The following is a 14,498-nucleotide window of genomic DNA, read 5'->3' as shown; positions in this document are numbered from 1 at the left end:
GCAAACAAATTCCAGAGGCGCTGTATTTTACAGGGACAAGAAAACTGACACTGAAATAACTCCGCTTGGAGAAAGCACGCTGAAGGCACTTTGGTTTATTTAGAGTGATGCTCAGAGATGTTGTTTCTCTTTCCATCATTTCACTGGTATACCGAGCACCCTATGAATAGGATCCATACTTCACCAGATGGCTCATCCAGAGATATCAGAGCCATGACATTCCAGGTGTCTGTGGACTATCCAACCTACATCCCTTCCCTGGCATATTGAGCATCCTAGGAATATCTGAGCGGAATCTCTTCCCCATGCTGGGCACCTGGGGGACTGAAGATTTGTACCATCTTGTTAGCAGATTACACAGCCAGATGCTATCTGAGCAGTATGCTTTTGCTGGCAGATTGGGCAGCCGAGGTATGCTCATCCCATGCCATTGCATTGGCACATTAGGCATCTGGTGAATATATCTGGTTCCATGTTGTTTCAACCACACTGGGGGCATCTGTAATATTTCTGAGCCACACTGATTCTCTGGGAGCATGGGAAGCTGGGAAGTATGTGGTCCACATTCCCTCAACATCCGGATGACTATCAGACTGGAACCGCTTCATCAGTATATTGCTAAATCCCAAGAATATCAGATCTATACTCCCTTCACTGGGAAACAGGGCAACCTGAATACTGAACGTTCCAATTTGCTATCTGCTGGGGTGGAGGGAAGGACTTGCACTGCAGACCTGATGCTTCTTTGGCATATTTCATTTTAACTTGAAACACAGATCGGGCCGCGGGATGAGAGACCATCACCATCAGGCCTGAATCCCCAAGCTCAGTTACAGATCCAAATCTGAGCTTTCCCAAAATTTGGGGACATGTGAATCCAGTGTCCACGTTGGGTCCACTGCAGCCTGCAGATCCAAATCGTCTCTAACATTTCGGCAAGTTTGGCTTGAGGGTAGCTGTTCGAGCCCATTTGTAGTTAAGCTAAATGAAATTAAACCGATCGTATTTTATTATTTCAATTACTTTATTTCTAATAATAATTATAATAATTTTTGCATGATGTGCTCGGTCTACAGAAAAATATAATCCCTGCTGAAATGGGGCACTGGCACTTGAAAGTCGTGTGACAGGCCAGTTACTCTGTTCCAGGTGTTTGGAATAACAGAAGTAGCCATTGGGCAAGAGGGAAATGGTCTTGGGGAGCAATCATGGGTGGGAGAGGGAAAGTAAGTGCCCATCCTAGACCACTGTCCCTTTAAGCCCAGCTATGGATCACACAAGGGCCATAATCTCAATTTGCTGCCATCCTTCCAGAGCTTCCTCCATGAGGCACAGCAGCAGACAGCATACCTGCTCCTGTTCTGCCTGGGGGGTCCTGAGCTGGGATGAAGGGCTGGGGAAAGAGGAGATGGCGCCTGGGATGGGGAAGTGTTATCCAGAGATTCCAATGAGTTCAGACCAGTGCAAGGGTCTTTGCAATGGACCTTTCAGATCTGGGGCTTTTCAGGGGGGGTACCAGGCTGTAACTCACATTAACACACCCTCTTCCCCAAGAACATGGAAGGGGCCGTGATTGCCCAAGAAGTACTCGTGTGGGAGCACCTTGTGCCCGTCCTAATATTATACAGGGGATTTACTGCAAAGACCTTTGGCAAGCGAGCATTCACATGCTCTCGCAGTTAGAGCAGGGAACTGGGACCCAGGACTCCTGGGTTCATAGAAGAGACCTATGCAGGATTCTTCCCTATTGCCTGTTTTCTAGAGTTTAGTCCTAAATATCCCAAGTGATGGAGTTCCCAGACCACCTTATGGATCTCACCATCGGGAAGACTGTCCTGATAGTCCCTTTCCTAGTACCATTACTTGCATTCCAACCTCTTTGAGGCAGGGACTGTCTCTTTGCTATATACTATGGGACTGCGGGCTCTCAGGCTACTGCAAAACAAATAATAACTGTTATCCCATTCCTCCTAGTTAATCCCGAATCACCATAAATAACCCTTCTCCTTTCTTGGAGTTCACAGCCTTCCAATAGTGACAGGCTGTTACCACGTCCCCTTTCAGTCATTGCTTAGCTAAACCAGATGGATTTAGCTCTTTTAATCTTTCCGCACCTCCTTGATCAGCCTTGTCATTCTTCTCTGAACTCCTTCCAGTCTGTCGATGTGATCTGGGAATGTGGTGCCCAGGACTGAACATGATATTCCAGATGTGGTTACCCCAGAGATATCAGACGCCAGAACTTGCAGCAAGCCTCAGCATCCACAGCTGGGTCCAGGTTTTCAGAAGAGCTTCAGCTCCTGCTTAAGCACCTAATTAAAGGGCAAGCTTTTCTGACAATGAAACCTGGCCCACAGAGGGGGACTAATGCCTCTCTGCTCATGACTGCATGACCTTGGGCAAGTCACTTACTTGCCCTCCCTGTAACTCAGTTTCCCCATCTGTAAAATGAAGATAATGATATGAGGCTGAAGGCTAATCAGCTAATGTTTGCAATGGGCCCTGATGGAAGGCACCAGAGCCAGGCAAAGTGTTATCATTGCAAGAAACCACAGGAGATCACATTCCCTCACCAGCTGGACATAACTAGGAATGAAATTCTTTGGAATCATTTAAAATATACATGAGACCCAGGCTCTTCTCTACCCGGAAACAGGCTGTTATTTATACCCTCGCTGCAGATAGGATATAAACCGTTACAGGTCTCATAGGAAGCATCTTTCACAGCTAATCATTTTCTTTCCTTGAGTGCTTGCAAACCAGATACAGCCCCCTTTCAACTAGGTGCTCCACTCTCCAGTCTGTTCTGTTCTGTTCCCTTGCTCCCACCCCCATCCCTTCCACCCTCTGCATCCTTTAGCAAGAGGAGAGCCCAGGCTGCATTAGGATCCTGCAGCTGCTGGGACAGGCTTGGGTACAGTCCTGCTTCCGATGCACTGCAGGGGGGTGCAGAGAACTTGTGCACCTGCCTAAGGTTCCCCTGAAATGCATCCAGATCTGATCTTCTCCCCCGTCTCCCCCGGCTAGCTTAGAGGGAAATCTTGCCAACTGTGCTCCCCAGCACTGCACGCACATCATTTTTTATTCCCCTACAATCCAGCCCTTACCATTCCTGGAGCACTGGAGCATCTTTACAACTGTAACCTCAGCAGCACTCCCCTGCTCCCCAGCAGAATGTGGAGCATTAAAATGAAGGCCCTGAGTGACATTTACCTGTGTACAGAAGGTGAGAGAAAGCCTGTGCTTCTCTTAAGCACAGCCCTTGTGCTGGCCCTTTGCACAGCAGGGACTAAGTGGGACTGAAGCGATTCCCAGGCTTTGTGTTGACCCCGCTACACAGAGTGGAATTTCACTCCTCACCACATTGCGCAGTAGCTCTCCAGGGTTCTCTAGAGGACAGCTGTGTTACTGCAGCGTTCAGTAGCAGTAAGTGCATCTAGTTAATGTCCATTTGGCTCCTTCAGTCAAGTGGCCCCTTTGATCTCTTTGAACACCACTGCCTGAATGAAGGGTACGGGGTTAGGGCATGCTAGGTAGGGGCACTTCCTAACCCTCAGGAGTCCGTTTACCCGTTCCCCAGGCAAGCCAGTGGCAGGAGAGTCAGCTTCGGAGCTTCTTGCCCATATCCTAATGTCCTTCATGAGAGACCTGGCCCATGGCTGTTGGCATCACAGGATCCAGGACATCTCAGCACCAGCCAGAGGAAGCTGGAAAAGCCCTGCCCTCCAGGCTCATTTGCTTCCCCTGTCCTGACGGGGCCCATTCTGATTTCTGCAGCAGGGTCAGTTAGCCGGGGGCAGGGATGGCACCACGTTAGTAATAATCAGAGTAATCCTCCTCTTCCTCGCTGGCTGTGGGAGCCTCTTCTCCTGGGTTCACTGGGGAGCTAAACAGGGAAGGGGGAGCAGCTTCTGCAGCAGGACACACAGGGCGGGAAAGAGGGATAAAGGAAAGGGAGAGGCAGGATCAGTGAAAGGGATAAGAGAAGCCCAGGTGGGCTCTGTAGCAATTGTTCCAGTTTCTGCCTCTGCCCATAGCGTAGCATCTTGGGAGGGTGTTTCTGACCCAGGCCTTTCCCCACTGAATGCCATGCAGTGGACATGAGACTAGCCCCTGCCTCTGGCTCACAGGGGAGCTCTGCAGACTGTCTGCACATGGGCTGGCACATCCAGAATCTCTCTCCCCCTCCACTTCTCTTCCTCTGGAATGAGTGGGACAGGGGCCAGCCTCAGATCTTATTATTTCACCTCCAATTTCCCCTAAAAATGGGGACAGAGCCAAGGATTTCATTGCAAAAGGCCTCCTTCCCTCCCTCCCAACCTCCCTTTCTCCCTCTTTCTGTCCCCCTTCCCTTTATCCCTGATTGCCTTCATCTCGCTCCCTGTCCTCCTTTCTCCCTGTGTCTACCCCTCCCCTCTCCACCAACTCTGCCGGCGTAACATGGTGCTTTCCAGGGAATATATCAGACCTCCTGCCCGATGGTTACACGGATGCAACTCAGTTGAAGTCAGCTGAGCTGCCCGGGTGTAACTGAGGGCAGCCTAAACTTGCCCTGGCATACGAAGCCATGACAACCAACATTTCATTGCAGCCAGGCCTGCCTTTGATTCTTTGGGTCAAGGATGGAGCTTGGGCCCTTCAGGAGGCCTCATACTGAGAGCGTGAGACTGTTTCCTTGTATGCACACAAAGTGAGCAGGGACACAGGGTACCTGCACTGGTGACAAGAAGCGTAGCTTTGGCAGTGGCATTGCCCAGCTTGTTGTGTGCAATGCAGAAGTAGGTGCCTTCATCCGCCTTCCTCACCCCTTCAATCTGCAGCCAGCTGGACAGCTCGTATTTCAAAGGGCCACCCCTGGACTGAGAGCAGGAAGAGAGATAGGGCAAATGAGTCCCACAGTCGATTGCCAAGCTGGGCCATTCAGGAAAATGCACACACCCAGAGGGCTCCAGCTCTCACCGAGCGTGGAGGAGACTCACCGAGATGGAGATAAGTGTGTGATGCACCTGGGCAGAGGTGCATGTCAGGGTCATTCACGAGGGCTGAGCTGAGTTGGGATCATTCACCTGAGCGGAGCTGAGTCAGGGTCATTCACCTGCATGGAGCTGCCTCAAGGACCCTCACCTGGGTGGAGCGGAGCTGGGGGACCCTTTGCCTAGGTGGGGCTGTGACTGTGTCACTCACCTGGATGGAGATGTGAGGATCATCTCCAGGTAGAGCAAATTCTTCTTCATCCTTCCTCCATTCCACGAGGGCCATGGGGTAGGCAAAGACCTCACACATGAAGATCACATCATGGCCCGACACGTTTACCTGGTCTTGGGGATGGTGCTTGATCTGGGGAACTGCACAGAATCCAGACAAAAGGCCGAGGATTGTAGAAGCTCAGGAGGTCAGAACCTAACCCGCCTCCATCACCAGACAGAAATGAACCTCCCCTAACCAGAATCATACAGGCTGCTGCAGGAAGCCTGGCAGAGATTTAAACAATCAAAGCATCTTATTAAGCAGCAGCTACTCCTATCCTATCTAACCACTCACTCTGCCTGGTCAGTCTACATGGCTAGGAGATAACACAAGTCACCTTATATTGTAATGAGTGCGGCAATGAACCACGCCCTCTGCCTGATCCCAGCCCACCGTATCAGAGAAAACAGACAACGTGAGAAATACACTGAATTCATTGTTGATTTTAGGTGTCATTGATGGGTCTGAGCCACAGAGTTCGGATTCGGATCCAGGTTGTAATTTCCCTGAAATCTAGGAGCGATCAGATCTGCGATTTGGCTTTTGGCCCATCTCTAGCCATTAATAATAATCACTACCATTAGCTTGCATTTCTCTAGAGCCTTTCATCCCAAAGGATCCCTGTGCTACAGGCAACTCTTACACACAGAAGTAGCCCCAGGGAAGTCAGTGGGAAAACTTGCATGAGTAAGGGCTACTGTTGGTGTGAGTAAGGGTTGCAGGATTGGGCCTTCTATCCCTAACCCCCACATATGATATATACAATACATATGGAGCAAATACACATGTGGCGTATACATAACCACATTTTAAAGTGCCATATCCCCAGCTGGGGTAAATCAGCACCTCTCCAATAACTTATCTCAGCTGATGATCTGACCCCATATACTTATGTACAGTACATATGTATGTTATCTACTTATGGTACATACAGATATACACAGTACATACATTCACATATGGAACATACATATAGTACTAATACAATATACCTATGGTACATGCACATATACAATAACATGGCACATAAGACACTGTACATATATCCATATGGTACTTGCATACTATATCTATATATATATACAAACAATACATATGGACCATATGTACGGTACACACACACGGTACATACATAAATCATAACTGGAGTGCAGCTGCCTGTGCATGGGATGGTGAATGGATGTGTTCGATTTTCATGTACACATGCACCTGAATATTCTCTCTGCCCAACCTCCTTTCATTATACATCAGCACCTGAAGGAATCCGGCTCTGGCTTTTAAGGCACGCCTGGGAGGGGGTTGGGGAGCTAGCTCACAGGGGAGCCCAGCACACAAGGAAACCTGATTTGCAGGACAGCTCTGAAAGCCCTTTAGGACACTCAAGTCCCCTGATCTCTTGTGCGGCTTGATCAAGGAAGGAGGTGAAAGGGTTTGCTGGCAGAAGGAGAGATTGAGAGGCTCCACCTGCCCAATAACAGCCTTGCTGAGAGGCCCAGAATGCTAAAGACATCCCTGAAGGGCCCTCCCAGCCATCCAAGCGGTCCAATGATAGACACCTGGCCAATTGAATCTGGCCATGGCTTGGAGGATTAGATAACTCCTGTGTCATTCTTCACCTCACCCCAGGTATGCTAGAAAAGTGGCTGGATCCCTCATCTATCCCTGGGACACCTTCCCCCTCCCAGTGTCTCCCCAAGCAGCAGAGGGCAAACAAGGAGATGGGCCATTACCTGCTTGGCAGGGCCCATCACTGGTGATGCTGAGGTTCCACTTCTCTCTCTCACGCACGGCCTCCTGGAACTTGCAGATGTTCTGGTAGGTGATGTGATCAGAGCCACACACGGCCCCCTGGGACCTGCACACACATTGCGGCTTGGGGATCTCCCCATAGCCTAGCTCCTGGATGTCCAGCTGGCACTCCAGGTGCTCTCCGCACCTCCCATAGAAGGTGCCACTGCCATCCAGGTCGCAGGGCTGCCCCTCGGCATTCCTGCATTCCAGGCAGCAGCCGCAGTGGTCACGCACCAAGCCTGCTGGGCAGGCTGTGGCTCTAGGGCACAGCTGTGGCACACACTGGCACTGCCCTTCTGCACCCTCTTCTGCCCATGTGAGGCCGATGGGATGCGGCAAGCAGGAGACTCCATGGAAGGACCAAGCCAGACCCATCACCAGCAGTAGCAACATCCTGCAGACTATCTCTGGGAGTCTCTTCTTCCCTGCAAGGAACAGGGCACTACGTCTCCTCTGACCCATTTGGAAGCGTGAGCTGGGTGCAGATGGAGCCCCATGTCCCGATCCTCTTGTTTTCACTCAGAGCTGAACACTAATAACTCCAGCAGCATGAGCTGCCCTCCTCTCCCCGCCCTCTTCTCACACCCCCATGGCAGGCAGGCTCTGGTTTCAATCAACAGACAGGACAGAGCAAGAGGAAAGAGGATGTCTTTGGAGGGATCCAATCCAGCCTTGGTTGGGCTCCTCCGGAGACCATCTGTGTCCCACAGATGCTTCCCATTAAGAGTTGCATTGCAAAGGGAGATAAATGCAAAAGGATCTTGCCTTGTCTTTGTAGTCGGCTGGGTGGGTTTGTGAGCAGGAAGCACATGGAAAGGCCTGCTTTCTCCTCGGTCTCTCCTCCTCTCCAGTACTCTGCATTTATCTTTTTGCTCTTTCACCCTCACTCTTATCCTGTCATCCTCTTTATCTATATATGGCAATAAGAGCTATATAGAGATAAAGCTCCTTGTAGACTTTGTCCAGGTTTTTCAGCCATCCTATAGACTTCTATAGCAGGGACAGAATTCGCTATTCAGTCCTAGCTGAGGGATTCACAACACCTATAGAAAGGTGATCTATCCAGTTCTATGGGACTTTCCCCTAAAGATTCTCTGTAAGGGTACGCCTACCCTTGGAGCTGGGGGCACAATTCCCAGCCTAAGGAGACATGCTCACGCTAGCTCTGATTGAGCTAGCACGCTGAAAAGAGAGTGTAGCCAAGGTGGCATGAGCGGCGGGATGGGCTAGCTGCCCTAAGTACGTGCCTAGGTGCTGGGCTGGGGATGTACTCAGGGCAGCTAATCCATCCTGCCGCCCATGCTGCCATAGCTACCCTCTGTTTTTAGCGTTCTAGCCGGATGAGAACTCACACAAGTGTGTCTCCTTGAGCTGGGAATCACACCCCCAGCTCCAAGTGTAGCCAGACCCTAAAAGTATTACCGCATTCTCCTGTAAGCTCCCAAACCCTACAAGTCTCCAACCAGTCTCATTCTGGTATAAATCAGGAGCAGTACCGTTGGGATCAAGGGAGTTACACTGGTGTAAGGGAGATCAGGACTAGGCCTCAGCTCTTGCATTAGTGACAGAGTGCGGTTGGTGAAACACTGGAGTATTTTAAAGAAGCAGTGGGGTTTTCTCTTTCTGTCTCCTCCCTTTATCTTTCCTCCTCTCACCCTCCTCTCTTTCCTTCGGATCCCTTCCCTCTCCCTCACACTCCCTATGGCCTGATTGTGATTCACTACCACACTGATTAGTACCTTACTCCACAAGCAGTGTCACTGGCTCCATAGGGGCTATTCCTGGCACAAAGTATTATTCTCTGTGCATAAGGGCAACCTGTTTCCTTTTTTTTCTCCAACCTCCCTTCCTCATTGATTCTTCCTTTCTCAGCTGTCCCTACTTTTCTGAGATCTCCCCCAGCCCCAGGAGTCTCCATAGCCTATCTTGTCTTCGCAAATGCTAAGACCAAGGTTGATTCACTGCTGTATGCAGCCACAGAGCGATCTTGGATCTTCCACCTCCAAACACAGCCCAGCACAATCCCTGCGGGGAAGGGAGAAAAATCCTCCCTCCGCTTGTATTTATCTCTGCTGATCAGTTGTGCAGGTGGCACCCTCAGAGACAGCAGGTGTGACTGTGACAGCTTGCCTGACAGAGTCTAGCAAGCAGCTGTTCTTCCTTTCCTGGAGGCAGCACTGTGTGTTCAGCCCCTGGCCTCCATTCTAGCTTTTGTTTGGAATTCGACTTAATAATTGAGGCCAGACTCCTTCCTGCTGAGCTGCTCAGATCAAAGGGGAAATTTACTTGCCCTTCACTTTGCTTTGACTTTCCCAGATTCCTTTTCAAGTTCCTGCTGGCCCCAGATCAAGGTCATTTGGGCAGTTTGAGTGATCATAGAGCTCTTTCAAGAAGGAAAGACAGCTGGATGTGGGGCTGTGACAATGCGGTTCTGGTGGAACCCAACTGAGAGTGCCAACTCAGGACAAATTGCTCAAATAGGGCAGTTACAGCCCAAGGCTGGGGTTTTTTCCACCTCTAAGGCAAACCAAACCAGCCAGACCAAGAGGACTTCAGTCTCACCCCACTGGCTAACTGCAAGTCTCACAAGCAATCTCCTTAGACATTCCAGTTTCCCAGTATTACCACCAGTACCACTCGTTATGGGGACAAATGGTTATGAAAACCAATACCCCAGTAAAAGAAAAAGGTTCTCCTGATCCCAAAGGACCAAGCCCCAGACCCAGGTCAATATACAAATCAGATCTTACCCACAAATCACGCTGTTGCCAATCCTTTAGAATCTAAAATCTAAAGGTTTATTCATAAAAGGAAAAAGATAGAGATGAGAGTTAGAATTGGTTAAATGGAATCAATTACATACAGTAATGGCAAAGTTCTTGGTTCAGGCTTGCAGCAGCGATGGAATAAACTGCAGGTTCAAATCAAGTCTCTGGAATACATCCCCCGCTGGGATGGGTCCTCAGTCCTTTGTTCAGAGCTTCAGTTTGTAGCAAAGTTCCTCCAGAGGTAAGAAGCAGGATTGAAGACAAGATGGAGATGAGGCATCAGCCTTATATAGTCTTTTCCAGGTGTAAGAACACCTCTTTGTCCTTACTGTGGAAAATTACAGCAAAATGGAGTCTGGAGTCACATGGGCCAGTCCCTGCATACTTTGCTGAGTTACAAGGCGTATCTGCCTTCTCTCAATGGGTCCATTGTATAGCTGATGGTCCTTAATGGGCCATCAAGCAGGCTAGGCAGAGCTAACACCAGTTTGTCTGGGATGTCACCCAGCAGCATAGCATAAGTTTGAAATACAGACAGTATAGAGCCAATATTCATAACTTCAACTACAAAAGTGATACACACATATAGACAGCATAATCATAACCAGTAAACCAGAACCTTGTCTTAGACACCCCATTTGATCCCCTTTATACAAGATTTGCGTGCCACTACAGGACCTTGGTTGCAACAATGATCTATATGGTCCCAGATTATATCAATACCGTCACAGGGGCTGCTCTGTTCTTTGGAGAATTTTCCAGGAAGAAAGTATAGGGAAAGGAGATAAACTGGTGGAAGGGAACTACTCTCTGTGTCAGTTGAGGCAAGGATTGTAGGCACAGGCAGGCTGGTGCTGAGTTAAAAGTGCTGAGATCTTTCATCATTGGTGGGCTATGTTCAGAGCTAGGAAGATTTCTGGGGCTGGCAAGAATGCAAAAGGTCAGAGCTTATTGTTGGGGGTACCACAGCCCGTATGTCAGATCTACAAACTCTGATGATCAAAGTCTTCATCTCACCTTCGCCCACATACATCATATACCTGTGCTCACTGCTTCCAAGCTCCTATTCTGCCCACGCATGCCCTGTAAACCTGACATGAGACAGAAAAGAGATACCAAGAAGGAAGTTAAAATAGAGTTGCAACTACTGCTGTCTATTCGCAGGGTGCCTGCTGTGATGGGTCTATAAATGCCGTGCAATGAAGAGCAAATACAAAGCATTTCAAACCTAAAAAAACAGCCAGACAAATAAAGCACATGGCTACATAGCAAAATCATGCCACAACCCAGTAACAAAAGGACTCTCAACTCATTAGAGGGAGGGGGAAATAGAAAAGGGAGGAGATGCACTTGTGAAAGTGGCATAAAACAAGGAAGGGGTGAAAGTCTGATCCTTTGCTGTACCTCTGAGTTGTGTATATGGCATCTGGATACTGTGTTGTTGGGATAGATAGATAGATAGATAGATAGATAGATAGATAGATAGATAGATAATCTGTTCCTAGGACATGAGGCTAGGATTTGTTTTGTTTGCCTTTTGCTTTAAAAATTTGAGACTTAGCTAAAGCTGCATGCAGCTCAGAGTTGGGGGCTAAAGGTCCATACATAGTACAGGGTAAAGCCAACATTTTCAATAATGGCCTCTGATTTGGAATGCCCAATGTGAGATACCTCCTGGACTACAGTTTTGATGAGTACCCACAGCTCCGACTCAAATGACTGTGGGTTGTAAAGGCTCAGCCCCTCTACAGCTCAGACCCAAGATGTCTCAGATTAGGCACCCAAAATTAGTCACCTAAACTTAGAGGCTGTGTGTGAAAATTTGGCTGCAAGCAGCCACTCCCCAACATCTTCCCTGAACTCCTTTTCCCAGTGAGTCCTGTGCTGGCACCATGAGCTTCTGCACTCTTGAACATGGTGGCCCGGAAGTTCCCGATGTTAATTCATTTATCAGGAGCCATATAGTTCTCTACCTATTGTTGCATCTTGGTCACTGCATGAGACAGTGCCTCTATTCAAAAGTACAAAGGTTGGTTTAAAAGTAATACAATATATATAGTACACAATCAGCAATAACCCAAATACGATTAATACATTTAATGATACAATTTAGATATTAGCAGCCAAGCATTCGGGTACATCACTCATGGAAAGTTATACAGGGAGTTGGTTGTGGAAAGCAAATATATGAATGAGTGAAGATTGTCCTGCAGTAATTGAGAATTTAGGATAGGTTGTCCATTAGAAAATACAATCCATCGGGGAAATGTTTCCATCCACCGCTGTCATCTATTCCTTCCCCAGGTGAGAATGTTGACTAAATAATACAAACATCTTGCATCATAGCCGATATTCAATCTGGAACCATGAGGGGGCACCAAAGTTTGCATCATCCCTGTCTGTGGAGTCATGATTTGGTTGAAACTAGCGAATGTGTGTGTGTTGGGCAAGGGGGAAATGGGAAGGAGAATAGGGCAAATTAAAAAGTAAAAATCTCCTTTCTTTCCATGCATGCCGTCTCTGGTGCTGATAAAGATCCTGAAATGCTTGGCCTGGTAATGCCATGTGCTTAAATGAATAGACAGAGAGATGGTATCAGCCAGGCTAGGCTCACAACCAGCATGGCAGAGGTAATGTCTCTTGGATTTATAATGACTTCAGAAACAAAACAGCCAGCTGGTCATCTGATTTTAGGTAGAGGAGCGGTTCTAAGGGGTGTAGATGTATGGTACTTTATAAATAAACAGCAACCAACAAAACAACAATGATAATAGAGATGTTTCCATATGAACCAATATGCAGTTTGGATTGGAAATTGCCAGTCACAATTAAGATGTCTCATCAGAGCTGTGTATGGCCTCAGGACCGAAAAAGCAGCTGGGTCCTGTAAGTCAGGATAGAGGAGCAATGTAGGGCTGGATAGCAAGGGGAAGAGGAGTTGTACGGTAGGGTTTGGTAAAGTGCATTAAACAAACTGGGGTAGGAAGGGCTGGAATAGTGGGGGGTGGGGTGGGGTGGAGGATACAGATCAGGATGCAAATACCTCAGTGTTGCTGAGTGAAGAACCAAGGGAATATGATAGTACATAGGTGAGGACTAAGGTACATTACAAGAGCTGCATATGTGAGGAGGGTGTCTCAGCTCTGGGCTGGGGTAGGCAGTGCAGTGCTTGGTAAGATACAGTGGTACAGCAGTGCCCCAGGCACACACCCGGTGGGGAGTGCAGGACAGAGCCAGATGCAGTAGCAGGGCAATGCCCCTGGCACGGGGCAAGGGAAGGGTGCAGGGCAGGTCCAGATGCAGTGGCAGGGCAGTGAACCCAGCACGGGGCTAGTTGGAGATGCAGTGCATGGTCAGATGCAGATAAGGGTGCAGTGCACAGTCAAATGCAGTGGTAGAGCAGTGACCCTGGCACACGGCTGTGGGGGAGAATGCAGGACAAAGCCAGATGCAGTGGGAGGGCAGTGCCCCTGGAATGAGGCAGGTGGGCAGTGCAGTGCAGAACCAGATCCAGTGGCAGAGCAGTGACCCTGGCACACGGCTGGGGAGGCGGGGCAGGACCAGGCCAGATGCAGTGGGAGGGCAGTGAACCCAGCAAGGGGCTAGTTGGAGATGCAGTGCATGGTCAGATGCAGATAAGGGTGCAGTGCACAGTCAAATGCAGTGGTAGAGCAGTGACCCTGGCACACAGCTGTGGGGGAGAGTGCAGGACAAAGTCAGATGCAGTAGGAGGGCAGTGCCCCTGGCACGGGGAGGGTGCAAGGCAGGTCCAGATGCAGTGGGAGGGCAGTGCCCCTGGAATGAGGCAGGTGGGCAGTGCAGTGCAGGACCAGATCCAGTGGCAAAGCAGTGACCCTGGCACACCGCTGGGGGAGGGAGGGCAGGACAAGGCCAGATGCAGTAGGAGGGCAGTGACCCTGGCACAAGGCAGGCAGGGGAGGGGGCAGGACAACGCCAGGTGCAGTGGCAGGGCATTGCCCCCAGCACAGGGCTAGCTGGGGGTGCAGTGCACGGTCAGATGCAGAGCTAGGACAGTGGCAAGCGGAGGGCAGCAGGGCAGGCTGCCCCTTTGGCTCACAGCCCGCTCCCGGCCTGTTGCTCCGGCGCTGCCGTTGCAGTGCGCGGCCCCTTTAAGAGCCATGTAAACAAAGCCTAGTCCCCGTCCCTCCCCCCCGCTCCTCTCTTAGCCGCCGACGTTACTGCGTCGCTTACGCCGCCGCAGCGGGCTGCGCCATTCTCTAAACCCCGCCGCCAGCGCGGTGGGGTCCTTTACGCAAAGTGCGGGAGCTAGAAGGTGCAGCGCGCAGGCGCGGCGGCCCGGCCGGGGGGAGGAGAGAGGAGCATGAATGGAGCAAAATGGCGGATCATGTGCAGGTGAGGAGGGAGCGCGCGGGGGGGGAGGGGACAGCCGGGCCGCGGGGTTCCGGGCCGGGCGAGGGGGAGACGGGCCCGCGGGAGCTGCTGGGGCTGCGGGGCCCGGCTCCCCTCGGGGGGGCTGCACGGCAGCGGGCACCTCCCGGGGTGTGGCTCGGATCTGGGGGCGCCGGGCCCCGCTGCGAGCTGCCCCCCGAGGCGCGGCGCTCCCAGCATGAGGCGGCGGTGCCAGCGCTTGGGGGGCGGGTTACGGAGTGCCCCTGAGACTGAGCACCTCCTTCTAGGCCCGGGCCGCCTCCTGCTGGGGCAGCTCCCCTC

The 14,498-nt window shown here is 50.4% G+C and overlaps 2 protein-coding genes across 4 annotated transcripts in view; one reads left to right on the top strand and one right to left on the bottom strand.

The window, feature by feature from the left end:
• Positions 1-589: 589 nt before the first annotated feature.
• On the bottom strand, positions 590-7,870 carry LOC117872989 (kazal-type serine protease inhibitor domain-containing protein 1-like). Of its 2 annotated transcripts, none has more exons than XM_034761936.1 (3): positions 6,978-7,870; positions 5,185-5,345; positions 590-3,911 (listed from the first exon to the last, which is right to left on the bottom strand). In XM_034761936.1, the coding sequence occupies exons 1-3, from the start codon at positions 7,498-7,500 to the stop codon at positions 3,876-3,878; spliced, it is 720 nt and encodes a 239-aa protein (XP_034617827.1). In that variant the 5' UTR covers positions 7,501-7,870; the 3' UTR covers positions 590-3,875. The 2 variants fall into 2 exon arrangements, with proteins under 2 accessions (XP_034617827.1, XP_034617826.1); XM_034761935.1 differs by lacking the exon at positions 590-3,911 and adding an exon at positions 4,451-4,859.
• A 6,218-nt stretch (positions 7,871-14,088) lies between these two features.
• XPO7 (exportin 7) overlaps positions 14,089-14,498 on the top strand; it is an 86,324-nt gene continuing 85,914 nt past the window's right edge. For both annotated transcript variants that reach the window (XM_034761933.1, XM_034761932.1), the window contains exon 1: positions 14,089-14,180. In XM_034761933.1, coding sequence (XP_034617824.1) covers positions 14,163-14,180 — 18 coding nt within the window. In that variant the 5' untranslated portion in view covers positions 14,089-14,162. The remainder of the gene's footprint in view (positions 14,181-14,498) is intronic.

Source organism: Trachemys scripta, chromosome 2, assembly GCF_013100865.1.
Source record: "Trachemys scripta elegans isolate TJP31775 chromosome 2, CAS_Tse_1.0, whole genome shotgun sequence".
NCBI lineage: Eukaryota > Metazoa > Chordata > Testudines > Emydidae > Trachemys > Trachemys scripta.
The sequence above is the reverse complement of the archived record's forward strand: the minus strand, read 5'-3'. Positions and strand labels throughout refer to the sequence as shown.